The 15,645-nt window shown below is 47.1% G+C and overlaps 1 protein-coding gene across 1 annotated transcript in view; it reads right to left on the bottom strand.

Annotated features, from left to right (window-relative positions):
• The window catches only part of FSIP1 (fibrous sheath interacting protein 1), a 195,083-nt gene extending 185,747 nt beyond the window's left edge, over positions 1–9,336 (bottom strand). Inside the window, exons 1-2 of the mRNA XM_059673244.1 lie at positions 9,196–9,336; positions 5,869–6,001 (exon numbers count right to left, since the gene is read on the bottom strand). Coding sequence (XP_059529227.1) covers positions 5,869–5,994 — 126 coding nt within the window. The 5' untranslated portion in view covers positions 5,995–6,001; positions 9,196–9,336. The remainder of the gene's footprint in view (positions 1–5,868; positions 6,002–9,195) is intronic.
• Positions 9,337–15,645: the final 6,309 nt, after the last annotated feature.

Raw genomic sequence — 15,645 nt, 5'->3', positions numbered from 1 at the left:
AACAGCTCAGACACTCAACATTGGGGAGAGAGGAATGGGGATCAGTCAGGCACAAATGAGCTCAGGAGAGAGGAATGGGGACCAGCCAGGCTGCAGCCCAGGAGAGGAAAAAGCCACACACCCTGCGGTCCCAGGTGCCCACGGCTGGGGTTACGGCCTAGAAGAGGGACAAGCCACACACCCTGCAGTCCTGGGCACCAGTGCCTGCTGCTGCAGCCTGGGAGAGGGACAAGCCACCCGCCTCACAGTCCCAGGTGCCTACGGCTGCAGCCCAGGCAAAGCCATCCGCCCACAGTCCCGTGGCTGCGGCCAGCCCGGGCAAAGCCGGCCTGAGTTCTGGATGCCTGCAGCCAGCCAGAGGGAGGGAAGCCTGGGTCCCGGGTGCCTGTGACCGGCTGGAAGAGGGAATCCTGGGTCCCAGGTGCGTGGCAAGGCAGAGGCGGTTAGAGGCAATCAGGCCAGCAGGGGAGCAGTTAGGCACTATCAGGCAGGCAGGCAGACGTGGTTAGGGGCAATCGGGCAGGCAGACAGAGGGCTTAGGGGTGATCAGGCAGGTCGGCGAGCGGTTAGGAGCCAGCAGTCCTGGATTGCGAGAGGCAGTGAGACATCCCCTGAGGGGTCCCAGATTGGAGAGGGTGCAGGCCGGACTGAGCGACCCCCCGCCCCCAGCACGGATTTCGTGCACCGGGCCTCTAGTATAATATAATAGCCACATGTGGCTATTGAACAGCTGAAAAGTAAACAGGCTGAATTGAAATGTACTTTTAATGAAATTCAAGTCAGAACCATGTGCTTTGGTGATTATTTTATGCTATTCACAGTTTTTCTATTTCATTATGGTTTCTCTTTCCATTTTAGCGACATTTACTTTGAAAACACCACTTTGATGCAGCTGTGTTTTCCTGAGAGAACAAAAAAAGACACCCATAGCTGAGTCAGGAGAAAACAGGGGTCACAGGGCACGTGGCAGGGAGAGTCATAGTGGAAATGAACTCAGCCCAAGGGAGGGTCACAACCTTAGGGAAAGAGAGCCAGTCACTTTTTAAAAAAAAAATCTTCACCTGAAGGCATGCTTAGGCATATGAAGGACAGACATGCTTATAGAGAAGAAGGACATGCTTACAGAGAGGAAGGAGAGAGAGAGACATCAATGTGAGAAACATAGATCAGCATGCTCCCTGACCGGGATCAAGCCACACACCCACAACCCAGGCATGTGCCCTGACTGGGAATCTAACCAGCAACCCTTAGGTGCACCAGAGGACACTCAACCAACTGAGCCACTTCGGGGGCTGGGTAAGAGCACCAGCCACTTCTGAAAGGAGTACCTTTACCCTCCCGATGGAAGGATTGTCTTCTCCAGTCCTTCAGGGCTCAGTCCTTGGAGGGTTTTATGCTCTCTCTACACCCATGTGATCAATCTCCCCTACTGTAATCTGTGCTCCTTGAGAATCTCCAAGGCAGAGGGTTGGTGGTGTTGAGAAGTAAACTGCCAGGGATCACCTGGTCTGGTACATAAATCCCAGCAGAACTGAGCTGAGTCAGTGGTATAATGATTACAGCCACCATTTATTGGTGAATTACTATTAGCCATGTCCTGTGCTAAGTACTTTACAAACACTGCCTCCTTCGCTCCACACAACGACGCTATGGTGAAGGCACTGCTACCTGATTTAACAGAAAAGAAAACGGATCTGGTATAGAATGAAACTAGTGGAGACCCAATTTATAAACAAAACAATGCCTACATTATGTAATCTCAGAGGTGTTAAGGAGGGTTCCCTTTCAAAAACATACTTCCATCAAAGGCCAGGTAAAACCTGAAATTCCCTAATATCCAGTAAATCCTTAAGGATTTTCTGTGAAAATGATGAAATTGCTGGGAAAGGTCCCATGGGTCTTGTCAGTCATTTATATCATGGTATTAATGAATTTAGCTGACCTTACCCTGAGAATGGGTTTTTATAGAGAAGAATATAGAATATACAAAAGATAACTAGATAATAGCAATATACTGATATAACACACTTCAGGACATACAAAGACCTTTCACATGTATCATCACATATGATCCTCTTAGAATGAGCAGGAAATAATAAGGCAAAAAGATGAAACTGGAGAACAAAAGGCTAACTTTGTCCACTTCACAATTTTACCCATAGCTCCCCATCCATCTTCCCCAGCCCATTCATTGCCCGATAGTCTCTCTGTTCCTGACCCTCCTGCTCTTCTACCCCGTGGCCTATGTGCATGAGTTTCCTTTCTTCTTCATTCTCCAAGCCACATTCCAGCTCCAGTTTTCATTTCTCCATGTCCCCCACCTCATACCTGCATGTTAGTCCCAGGAAAAGTAAATACTCTATAAAAACCTTTCCTAACAATTATATTCCCTACCTGAAAGATACGGGATTTTTATAAAAAATATTCATAAGCAAAAATAAACCAAAAATTTTAGAATGAGAAATCCATTATTACTAAAGAAATTTCATTAAAAATACAGCATTTTAAATTCATTTTCTGCCATACAAAAAAATTTGGCAACATATCAATAAATGCCAAATTTGAAAAATAAAACTAATAAAAACTCCAGGATTTATTATTCAGAAAAAATATAAGGTTTCACAGACATTGAATCATTTGCAATCAGCAGTAAACATGTAATATACCTGTGGATTCCTTCCCCAATCTAAGATGGACCTTACTTATTTTCCAGGAACTTGATTAACACAAATCACAATTTTTTAGGAGGCTTTCCTTTTGATAATAAATATTCTAGAGTTAACTGTAGCTTATTGGGTTCAAATAAAATCTTACTTGAAGTGACCACTGATATTTTTCTTTTAAATAAGTCTTGAACAAAGTAATATTAATCTATGTATTAAAACCTGTGTGTCAATATTTGTGAAGTTGCTGCTTTATAAAAAAAAAAAAATCACCCAGGAATATAAGCAGAAATACTAATTCTATGCTACTCTAAATTTTATCAGGTTTTGTATATTACCCTACCTTAACAGAGAGGGAAAATCCTCATTCTAAATTTATTGAACAAATATTTTATGAATACTTACTATGTGCCACACTAAATGCTGAATGCTATTAATAACACAGAAAGGACTGACCAATTGAGTTAAAGAATTGAGACCTGCCCCCAAACGGGTGACTCAGTTGGCTGGAGCATCTTGTACACCAAAAAGGTTGTGGGTTTGATTCCTGGTGGAAGCGCATATGGAAGGCAGCCAATCGATGTTTCTCTCTCACACTGATGCTTCTCTCTCTCTCTCTCTCTCTCTCTCTCTCTCTCTCTCTCTCTCTGTCTCCCCTCTTTCTTCTCTTTCTTTCTCTCTCTCTCCAAAATCAATAGAAACATATCCTTGGTGAGAACTGAAAAAGGAATTAAAACAATAACTAAGAAGTATTGAATACTTACTAGGTGCTAGTCACTGTTCTAAGAACTTTAAATATTATCCTTAAAACATGCCTATGAGGTTTGAACAGATGAGAAAACCGGCACAGAGAGTCTAAGTAATTTTCCCAAAATCACAAAAAATGTGGTCAGCAGAACCCAATTTGAACCCATAACTACAGCTTTAAAAAAAAAAAAAAAAAGAGGAGGAGGAAGAGGAAAAAGAGATAAAGAAGGCAACAGTATCCTATCTAATAAAAGAGAAACATGGTAATTAGCCGTACATCCGCTACCCTTCCCACTGGCTAATCAGGGTGATATGCAAATTAAATGCCAGCCAAGATGGCGGCTGGCAGCCAGGCTACTGACACGAACAGGAGGCTTGCTTGCTTCAGTGACGGAGGACTCCAACTTTCGCTGCCTGCTGCTGCTGGGCTCTGAGCTGCTAAGAAACATTGTTACAAATATAGAAGCTAAACAACACCCCAGAAACCTGTTTTCAGTCAGCCAGGATCTCAGAGCTGAAGTCGCAACAAAGTTTCAAATACAGAAAGTAAACAAAGCCAGAAACCTGCTTTCAGCAGGGAGGTCTCACAGCTAAAGCCGGCTCTCAGCTCCAGTGACAGCCATAAATCTAAGAATTAAAAAAAAAAGGGGGGGGAAAGGGGCGGTTGGGAGCTTCAGTCACCCGCCAGCCTGAAAACGGCCCTCAGCCCCTCACCCAGACTGGCCAGGCACCCCAGTGGGGACCCCCACCCTAAAGGGGGTGTGACCAGATAAAGACAGCCATCATCGCCTCATCCAGGCTGGCCAGGCACCCAAGCGGGACCCCCACCCTGACCCAGGACACCCTTCAGGGCAAACCAGCTGGCCCCCACCCATGCACCAGGCCTCTATCCTATATAGTAAAAGGGTAATATGCCTCCCAGCACCGGGATCAGCGGATCCACGAGGCCTCCTGGCCCCTGGAGCAGCGTGACAGGGGGCAGCGCCCAAACACCCTGATCGCCCTGTGGCTCTGTGTGTGACAGGGGGCGGGACCACAACCTCCCTATCCGCCCTGCTCTGTTTGTGACAGGAGAAGGCACCCCAACCCCCTGATCAGCCCTGCTTTGTGCCTGATAGGGGGGAGCTCCCCAACCCCCTTATCCGCCCTGCTCTGTGTGTGACGGGGCGGCGCCCCAACCCCCCAATTGGCCCTACCCTGAGTGTGACTGAGGGTGGCATCACAACCTCCTGATCGGCCCTGCTCTGTGCATGACAGGAGGGAGCTCCCTAACCCCCTGATCGGCCCTGCTCTGTGTGTGACAGGGGGGAGCTCCCCAACCCCCTGATCGGCCCTGCTCTGTGTGTGACAGGGTACGGAGCCCCAACGCCCCTGATGGGCCCTGCCTTGTGTGTGACAGGGTGCTGAGCCCCAACCCCCCTCATGGGCCCTGCTCTGTGCGTGACAGGGGGCAGTGCCCCAACCCCCTGATCGGCCGGCTCTGTATGTGACAGGGGTGGCACCACAACCCCCTGATCCGCCCTGCTCTGTGCGTGACAGGGGGTGGCACCGCAACCTCCCCATTGACCCTGCCTTGAGTGTGACAGGGGGCGGTGCCCCAACCCCCCAATCAGCCCTACCCTAAGCGTGACTGAGGGTGGCATCGCAACCTCCTGATACGCCCTGCTCTGTGCATGACTGGGCGGCGCCCCAACTCCCCAATCGGCCCTGCACTGAGCCCGAAGAAGGGTCTGCGGGGCAGGCACCTAGGGATTGGGCTTGCCCTCTGCCACCCCGGAGTGGGCCTAAGCCAGCAGGTCGTTATCTCCCGAGGGGTCCCAGACTGTGAGAGGGCACAAGTGGGGCTGAGGGACACCCCCCCCCCACCAGTGTACAAATTCTTGTGCGCCGGGCCTCTAGTCCTATATAATAAAAGCCTAATATGCTAAGTGTCGGGTCGTCTGGTAGGCTGTTCAACCAATCAAAGTGTAATATGCTAATGATATGCTAAGGCCACTCAACCACTTGCTATAATGTGCACTGTCCGCCAGGGGGCAGATGCTCTGACTGGTAGGTTAGCTTGCTGCTGGGGTCCAGCCAATCTGGACTGAGCAAGATGCGCCAAACATGCCCTGGAGCCCTCTTATGGTCCCTCCCTGGCTGGCCAAACTCCCGTGTCCCTCTCTGGCCTTGATTGTGGACCAGTGGGGTCCCTCGGCCTGGCCAGCGCCCTCTTGCAATCTGGGACCCCTCGGGAGATGTTGGAGAGCCGGTTTCAGCCCAATCCCGCAGGCCAGGCCAAGGGACCCCACTGGTGCACGAATGCATGCACTAGGCCTCTAATTTCATATAAAATGACCTAAAGTAAAGTCCAAGAAATCTGTGTGCTCCTAGCACACCCAAAAGAACTACCTTAAAATGGGATGTTAGCAACAATTTTTATTTTCAGAGTTTAAATCATTTCTAAACAGCAAAGTACCTTGAAGGACACTGGCTCTGGTGAGAGCACCTCCAAAGAAGTATTTGAACACCTGCTCTCAGGACGTGTTCTTGAATTGGAGGCTGGTTTTGAAATCCCATCTAAGTTCCCCTTTATAATATCCATTGATATCCTGAAACAAAAATTTTAAAGCAAGTTATGATGTGTATTTGTTTCATTAGTGTTAATATGCAACTCATGGCCTTGTTATAAGAATTATGTTGCTACCAAAGTCACACTACCCTAATTTCATGAAAGACGTCTGTGTCTGTGGATCATTAGATTTATTTCACTGTAGGTGAAAAACGCTGCCTCAGATGTTAGATTCTGAAAGTGGCTAAAAAAGAATGCAGAGGTGAATGCCATCTTGATGGCTTCCTGTACTCTGAGAGATAATTACTGTGTCCTTGAACTGAGAATACACTCATGAAGCACCACACCTCTCAGCCAGGAGTCATGCTTTGTCGTAATGATTAGCTAAGGCCTCCACTTACTTCTGGTTTTGCCTGCCTTATCCCAGTCTTCCGCCTCGTCTTCCCTCTCAGCTCTGATTTCTCCTCTCCTCCTTGGTGCTGTATTTTCATGGAGTACTGACCTCCAGGTCACTGCTCTTTATCTATCAACCCTCCCCTTCTAAAACCATGACACTACTTCTGCCCTCTGAGTCAGAGAACAAAACCTACTTCTTCAAGTAGGGGGACAAACTTTCATTATCTGGCTATACATCGCCAGTCTCTTAAACTATTTTTCTTGTGTCACCACCCACAGGCCTCTCACCACTCTGGCTGCTCTCTTCCCAGTGCTGCTTTCTGAAGCAGGAACTATGAGGCAGGGTGGTTTAAACAAGTGGGAGGACTTGGGTACTGCTTGCACATTGACCCTGTGCTGTTACTCAGGACCGGCCCAGATTTGGTCAGGAATGTGAGGATGTCATGCAGACTGAATAAAATGAAAGGAATAGGGAGAGTTCCAGTTTTGCCTTCTCCATACTTAGCTTTATATGTGAATTGAAATCTTCCAACAAATCCTTTCCTAAATTCCTATCAATTATGAATTAAACCACTTCTCTCATAACAAAATGAAGAAAAGCAATTGCATCTGGCTCAGCAAGTGTTAACAAAGTCCTTTCCTTGTCCTACAAAATGACTCGTCATTCTCTGTTGTTTAAACAGCACAGGCAGAGTCCAGGGAAGTTCTGGACACAGGCAGAAGCACAAACATAAACAACCCCATGCTTCTCCAAGGCACACAGAGGGATAACATGATTTAGCCCCCAACCATTCAGTGTGCCAAAGCTGGTGCTTAAGGAACCATTAGGTCAAGTCTTTCCATCTCAGCAAATGAAAAAGGTATTGGTCTCAATGTTATTCAACTCTGCAAAAGGGTTTTGGCTCGCTCCGGAAGGCACTGACATTATTACTGTGGGATGACGGATTACCCTGGCCAATCATGTCACAATCAAAAAGCATAAGGCACTGAAAGGTCAAATGGCTTGTAAATGCCCTAAGCAGCTTGTCAGGGAGACGGATGGCAGCTTATAGAAGGAGCAGCGAGATAGAGGCATGTGCAGAGCTAGTATAATACATGTCAGTGAAGGGTGAGGCCCAGGGAGCTGTCAGTGACATGGATCAGCTATAAGGCTCCAGAAATGTTTCAATCTGCTTTAGAAATAAGTCTGTTCTATTATTTTTGCTCCTGAAAATAATAAATTAAATAAAGTACAGTTCCCAGGGTGAGTGGGAATGTAACTGGCAATCTTTGAATTTGGCCATATGGAAAAAAAGTTTGGACAAAGGGCATTGAATTAGGATCTCACAGATGTATTTGAGTGTTTGAGAGTAAACCTCAATAGCCACATAGAAATTCCACAAGAAAAATAAAGCACTGTACAAAAAAGAAAGCAATTAAATGATAAAATTGGGGAGTAACTGGAACTTTCATATTTGATTGTGAGAATTCAAAACAGGACAACTGTGTTATAGAACTGCTTGGCATTTTCTTATAAAGCTAAACGTGCACTTACGTTGAGATGATTCCACAATCTCATTTCTAGATGTTTACCCAAGAAATATATGTTTCACATACAAAAACTGTACATGAATGTTTATAGCAGCTTCATTAATTGCCCAAAACTGGAAACAATCCAAATGTTGCTCAACTGCCCTCGCCGGTTACTCAGTGGTTAAAGCGCTGGCCAGAGGACTGAAGGGTCTCAGGTTTGATTCCAGTCAAAAGCACGTACCCCAGTTGCAGGTTGGAGACATATGCGGATGTATCTCTCTCACAAAGATGTTTCTCTCTCTGTGTGTCTCCCCACTCTTCTTCTCTCTCTAAAAATCAATGGAAAAAATATCCTCCGATGAGTATTAACAAATGTTACTCAAGGAGGGAACAGATAAGCAAACTGTGGTACATCCATCCAAATGAATACTACCCAGCAATACAAGGGGACAAACAACTGATACAAAACATGGAGGAATTTCAGCTGCATTGTATTAAATTGAAAGACGCCAGGTTCAAGAGACCCCATAATGTTTGCCCAATTATAGGACCTTCTGGAATACACAAAACTTTGGGGGAAATGGTTGCCAGGCCTGGGAGCAGGGAGGGGTTAACTACAAACGGTACCAGGGGATTTGGGGGGAAATTGTTCTGTATCTTGATTGTTGTGGCAATTGTGTTTGTCAAACCTCATTGGACTGCACATTAAAAGGGTGATTTTTAGCGTATATAAAGTATACCTCAATTTTAAGTTAACCTCTCTTACAAATTTTTGTCTTGTTATATTTATATATCCCGAAGATCAATGAGAATTACTTAGTCAAAGAACATTTGTGTTTCAAATTCTGGTAGTCTGCCAAATTGTTCTCCAAAAACACTGTACCAAACCACACTGCTGCCACCAAGTTATGATGAGATGGAAGTGTTTCCCCGCATCGGACTGGGGTCAATGGTTAACGTCAAAGCTTTTTCATCTTTGTCCATCTGGTAAGTGCCCAAAGATATCTGGAGTTTGACTGACTTTGCTTGAATTACGAGAGAAGTTGAGCCTCTAGTTAAATGTTCGCTGGCCACCTTTTTTTTATTTTTCCGTTGAAATGCCGATTTGCATTCTTGGTCATTTATAGTCTATTTTAAGTGGCTGATGATTGATTTTAATATAAATTCTAGGCTGTTGGTCAGACTCCCAGGCACCTCCTCCCCGCCTCCGCCCTCCCCCAGGCCCCGCCCCTCTCCCTGCAGCCCGAGGCCTCCGGGCCGGCGGCCGGACCAATGCCGCTGCGCTCCGCGTGGGCTGGTGGCGGGGCGACCGAGCCGGCTCCTCACCTGCCCGAGGAGACTCTGGGAACTAGTCGCTCAGAGGCACGCCACGGACGCTCGCAGCGTTACCCACTGTCCCCCCAAAACAGGGCCTTCCTGTCACCACAGTTCACTACTCTGAAGCTGAGAGGAGTGGCGGGTCCAAAGCCCTCCTGCTTCTGAGAACGCTGTTCCCCCTGGCAACCGAGTCACGCCGCGCCCAGTCTCGCGATAACAGGAAAGGGCCGTACCACCCAGCATTGAGACGTGGGGGCGGGACAGCGAGGAGCTGGGCAGGTCCATTGGCTCGTTCGTGTTTCCGGAGCACAGCGCGGGGGGGGGGAATGGTTTGTCCGTATGGAGGCTGCACTCGGCACGGGGATGTCTGGGTGCCTGTATGGCGCCGGCCCTGGCTAGCCATATGGTGCCGGCCCTGCAGGTCCGTCACCCTCCCTGAGCTCGTTGCCTCCTCTGTAAAATGGGGATGGTAACTCCAAAAGGTCATGTGTGTGATGTTCTTGGTAAAGTTTGGGTGCCGTATAAATGAAACATTAGTTATTGCACAAATAGGGCTACAGCCCAAAAAGGGTAAAAGTGATATTTGTGGTTTCTGTCATTGTCAGTGCATGAAGATTCTTTCGTTTAGTCCACAAACTGATTTTCCTCATCCCCGGTACCGTGAAATACCTGCTTTTTTTTTCCAGTCTGAGCAGCACTTTACAGTTTACAAGGGATTTTCACATATTGGCCCCTTTATCTTCGTTGTTTTAGGTGGGTAGGATGTGGATTCTTCGAGTGGTTTTCAGCAGAGTAAATAGACAAAGGTTAAGTGAGTTCGTCAAAAACCACAACTACATTCTAGGGCAGTGCTGGCTGTAAATGCCGCTCATGTGCTGCTAACCCTGCATTTCTATCGCCAGCCCAGGCTGCTCCCCTGAGATCCACGCTGTTGTATCTGACTGTGACCTGGCAACTTAGACATCTCCACTTAGATGTCAGAAGCATCTCAAACTTCACATCAAGAATCAGTCTTCTCCACGTCCCCTCCGCCGCCACCACCACCACCACCCCCCTCGTAATCCTTCTCAGTAAATGGTAACTCCGTCCTGCCAGACTCAGACCAAGAACCTTGACGTCATCCTCAATTCCTTTTCCTCTCACACTCTACAATCAAGTTATCAACCTGTCATCTCTACACTCAATATATATCCAGAATCCAACCACTTCTCGCTGCCTTCCGTGCTCCAGTGAGGTCCATCCTGCCGCCATCTCTCATGTAGATTTTTGCAATAAGCTTTTACTGTTGCCTCCCTTGACTCTCCTGCTTTCAAGCAGCAGCCTGAATGATGCTTTTTTAAAATCTAAGTCAAATCATGTCACTCTCTGCTCAGGCCTTTCCAGGGCTCCCCATTTCTCAGTCTTTACAATGCCCACCAGTCCTGAATGACCAGTGCCGGAGTCCATTCATTGTCTTCACTAGCTGAGTTTAGACAGAGACCCCCCAAAAGCTAGTAGCCCTTGAAAGTCCTAGTAAAGGTCAGGGCTTGAAAGTCCTAGCAAAGGTCAGGGCTGTGCACCACCCAGTTAATCCAGGAACCACTCAGTTAATTTAGGTAATAATAGTTGAAGCATCCCCACCTTAGTTCCCTTAATTCCTTAGATACTTATGTAGATCCTTGTTGATTATTGCTAATCAGTTACTCTGCCTACACTAGGAAATCTATTGATGAGCCAATCAGTTACTCTGCCGAGTTAATCAGATACTTTTGTCTATTCCTGGAAATTGTTTGCTGATCTGTGTGTCATTGAAACTTCCTTACCCTAAGGGCTACTCCAGATCAATAAAAGATTGGAGCAGCCTGAGCAAGGGAAGGAAGTCCTTCGGGACTTGCCGCCTGGTCCCCCAATATTGCAAAATTATCTCTTGTCTTTTTCTCTTATTTGTTGTGCGGCTCCTCTTTCAGATACCGAACCCTACTCCATGCGAGTTGTGGAAGGAAACACTCAACAACCAGGCCCTCTGTTCTCTCTCAGACCTCCATTTCTACTCCCCTTTCCTGGCACACTTCGGTTCAGCCTCACTGTCCTCCTGGTTAGTGTTTCTATACAGCGTTTCTCAGGAAATTTATGTTTTTCCAAATTAACAATAAATCAGCTGAGAAATCAGGAAAACTGGAGAAAGCATTCCAGTTCTCCTATAAGAATCAAACCTTAGCAATCAACACAGAGATGTTACTGAGGAAATCCACTGACATCGAGTTGAAAGCAAGAGCAGGAAATGCTGATACTCTGAGTCAGAAGTTGAGGTCAACATTCCAGAATCTGGGACAGGAGCACCTGGGAGAGATGTGGTCACAGTCTGATTGGTCAGTTGTGCTTGGAGTTGTTACAAGGATGTGTTCCTGGCCCTGTCTGTGGCTAACGGGGAGTCATTATTGCAAATAATGTAAATATTAATAAATTAACACTCATTGTATACTTTATACAAATTCTATGAGTGTGGTTCCAAGAAATAAGTTTTGATTTAAAATAAGTCCTTAAATTGGCAATTTCCAACTCATGATTCTGTGAAAAGCTGTTAGCCTTGCTTGGAGATTTGTATGTTACATTATTCAAATGGCACCCCAAGATGGTCTCTGTAGTCTCCAGTATTTGAATATTTGCTACAAGCGACAATTCTTGTAAATATTTCTAAATTTAAGAGGTCTTACTTTTTAAACAAATGCTTCAGGTAGTCATGATAACAAGAAAAGAATATGAAGGTGGTTGGAAGTATTTTAGAATAACAAGGATTGATAACTCCTGGTGAAGCATGGTGGCAACCATGCTTGGTGGGAATTGCTGCTTAATATTTTAACCCTGCTGACTTGGCTTCTGTCATTATTTGCTTGCTAAAATAATAGAAAAGTAATTTTGATTTTCTGAATTATATAAATCATCCCATTCGATTGAATACCCTATTGACTGTCATTTGAATACTCCATTGGTTGTGGTCATACTGGTTTTAGAAAACACATTCCTCTGTACCTGGAGGCCAGGACAGCACAATTACTCTAAATTGCCTCAGTGGCTCCAGATAATGTGTTCCTGTTGACTCAGTGGTCCCAAGACCCGAAACTATAATTAATCTTTGTAGATAACTAATCGGCTCAACTAGGTTTTGTAACAAACTGCTTTTTTGCTAACCAGGTTCCTCATTCCTAACCCCGAGATATAATCAATACCTTTGTGATTTTTGCCTATATAAATCTGGTGTTGCGGTCATTTAACCACTAAGAGATTTGGAGAGCAAAATGCCCCCTTGTAGTCCCGGCTTCAAAATAAATGTGACTCCTTAAATCGACTTCTTGAGGCGTCCTTGTGTGATTCGTGGGGTACATTACAACACTGGCAGTTTTGATTCTTTAATATCTGTGGGGAATTTGGAAACACTACTCCTTGTTGTTCCTCCAATACAAATACCAACCCCCCAACACACACACACACACACACACACACACACACACACACACACACACCAGCCCATTGCTTCCTCTGCCTAGAATACAGTTGAGTTGCCCAGCTATTCATGTGGCTTGCTTTCTCTCTTCACTCAGTGGCTTTTTTAGGAAGGTCTTTACTGATCACCCTATGTAAAGTAATCCCTCCCCATCTCCTCATTCCTTATCCTCTGTTCCCTTGACTCTGTTTTATTTTTTTAGATGGAGGAGAAATACCATTGTTTGGATTCTGATACTAAATAGCTAGGTAGCCCAGGAGTCTAGATGATGGCAATGTTTCTGGCCCACTGACCAGTCTCAGTAGCTAGAGACCAGATAATCTCCAAATGCATGCATAATTCTAATATTGCAGGAATAAAGGCCATTCTTTCCTGTGTGTGTGTGTGTGTGTGTGTGTGTGTGTGTGTGTTGACCAATGGTGTTCGTCAAGAAAACAACACATCGCCCTGGCCAGTGTGGCTCAGTTGGTTGGAGAGTCATTCTGTATACCAAAAGATTGTGGGTTCAATCCTGGTCGGGCATAAACCTAGGTTGTGGGTTCGATCCCCAGTCAGGGCTTGTATGGGAGGCAACAGATCGATATATCTCTCTCACATCCATGTCTCTCTCTCTCTCTCTCTCTCTCTCTCTCTCTCTCTCAAATCAATGAAAGGAAAAAAGGGAGAGAGGGAGGGAGTAAGGGAGAGAGGGAGGGAGGGAGGGAGGAAGGAAGGAAGGAAGGAAGGAAGGAAGGAAGGAAGGAAGGAAGGAAGAAAACATGATTTCTTGGGTGTGTGGAGGGGAGAAAAAGCTAACTGAAATCAGGGCTGTGATCAGTGCCCATGATTAACTGGTGTTTTCATTATTTAAAGTATTGCTTTTAAAATATTTGCAACATAAGATAAGGCAAGTTCAATAAGAACTTAGTCTCTTTACTGTCAACTTTCCAAACTAAGTCCCCATTGATTATCCTATCTAATAAAAGAGAAACATGGTAATTGGCGTACCACTGCTACCCTTCCCATTGGCTAATCAGGATGATATGCAAATTAACTGTCAGCCAAGATGGCGACCGGCAGCCAGGCAGCTTGAAACTAACATGAGGCTTGCTTGCTTCAGTGACGGAGGACTCCAACGTTCCCCACCTGCTGCTGCAGGCCTCTGAGCTGGAAGTTTGAAACATAGTTACAAAAATAGAAGCTAAACAAAACCCCAGAAACCAGATTTCAGCTAGCCGGGATCTCAGAACAGGAGTTGATACAGAATTTTGATTGTAGAACCGAAACAAACCAGATACCTGCTTTCAGGAGCGGAGGCCTAAGAGCTGGAGCCTCAGATCTAAAGCTGGCTCAGAATAAAAAAAGAAAAAAAGGAGCAGTTGGGAGCTTCAGTCCCAGCCTGAAAACAGCCCTCAGCCCCTCACCCAGACTGGCCAGGCACCCCAGTGGGGACCCCCACCCTGAAGGGGTGTGTGACCAGCTGCAAACAGCCATCATCCCCTCATCCAGGCTGGCCAGGCACCCCAGTGGGGACCCCCACCCTGATCCAGGACACCCTTCAGGGCAAACCAGCCAGCCCCCACCCATGCACCAGGCCTCTATCCTATATAATAAAAGGGTAATATGCCTCCCAGCACCGGGATCAGCGGAGCCACGAGGTCTCCCAGCACCGGGATAAGCATGACAGGGGGCAGCGCCCAAACCCCCTGATCCCCTGTGGCTCTGTGTGTGACAGGGGGCAGGGCCACAACCTCCCTATCTGCCCTGCTCTGTTCCTGACAGGGGAAGGCGCCCCAACCCCCTGATCGGCCCTGCTCTGTGCCTGATACGGGGGAGCTCCCCAACCTCCTGATCGCTCTGCGGCTCTGTGTGTGACAGGGTGCAGCGCCCCAACCCCCCCACGCCACGGGCCCTACTCTGTGTGTGGCGGGGTAGAGCCATAACCTCCCCATCGGCCCTGCCCTGAGTGTGAGAGTGGCGGCGCCCCAACCCCCTGATCGGCCCTGCTCTGTGGGTGATAGAGGGTGGCGCCCCAACCCCCTGATCTGCCCTGCTCTGTGTGTGACACGGGGAGCTCCCCAACTCCCTGATGGGCCCTGCTCTGTGCATGACAGGGGTGAGCTCCCCAACCCCCTGATGGGCCCTGCTTTGTGCTTGACAGGGGGTGGTGCCGCAACCTCCCCATCGACCCTGCCTTGAGTGTGACAGGGGGCGGTGCCCCAACCCCCCAATCGGCCCTACCCAGAGCGTGACTGAGGGTGGCATCGCAACCTCCCTATCCGCCCTGCTCTGTGCATGACAGGGGGCGGCGCCCCAATTCCCCAATCGGCCCTGCTCTGAGCCCGACCAGGGGCTGCACCTAGGGATTGGGCCTGCCCTCTGCCACCCGGGAGCAGGCCTAAGCCAGCAGGTCGTTATCTCCCGGGGGGGTCCCAGACTGCGAGAGGGCACAAATTTTTGTGCACCGGGCCTCTAGTATTTTGCATAAAACTCGTCTCATCTTGAGTTGTTTTCTGTCATTCTTGCTTTGTGTATTTACCTCCTGCTGCTTCTGTTTTGCAAACTGCTGAGAAGCTGCATGTGCCTTGAGAGCAAACTTTTGTGCTGTTTTCTGAAATATGGGTTCAAAAATCCCAAACATATTCTAGAAGGTATTGTGCCTTCCAAAATAATTCTTAAAGATTTCTTCCAGAGTCAAGTTATTTTAAGCTAAAATTCCCCTGGTCTCATTCCAGGTTGGGGACATATGGCAGTGCTGGTTTCAGAGTTGGGTTTGGTTGGGGTTCTTTTTGTGTGTTTTTTTTTTTTTGGTTTGTTTTCAGTCTCTCTCTCCTCTTGACATTCTCCTTCTGAGGGGAGTCAGATTTTGAGTGAATGAGAGAGAGCCCACATTGTATTCCATCTGGGCTGCAACTCCCACTCCAGTCTTGTTGCCCCAATTTCCTTTTTCTCAGCATAAGCATCAGCCAAACGCAACAACACACTGGGAGAGGAACCTC

The sequence above is a fragment of the Myotis daubentonii genome, chromosome 1 (assembly GCF_963259705.1).
Source record: "Myotis daubentonii chromosome 1, mMyoDau2.1, whole genome shotgun sequence".
Taxonomy (NCBI): Eukaryota; Metazoa; Chordata; class Mammalia; order Chiroptera; family Vespertilionidae; genus Myotis; species Myotis daubentonii.
The sequence above is the reverse complement of the archived record's forward strand: the minus strand, read 5'-3'. Positions and strand labels throughout refer to the sequence as shown.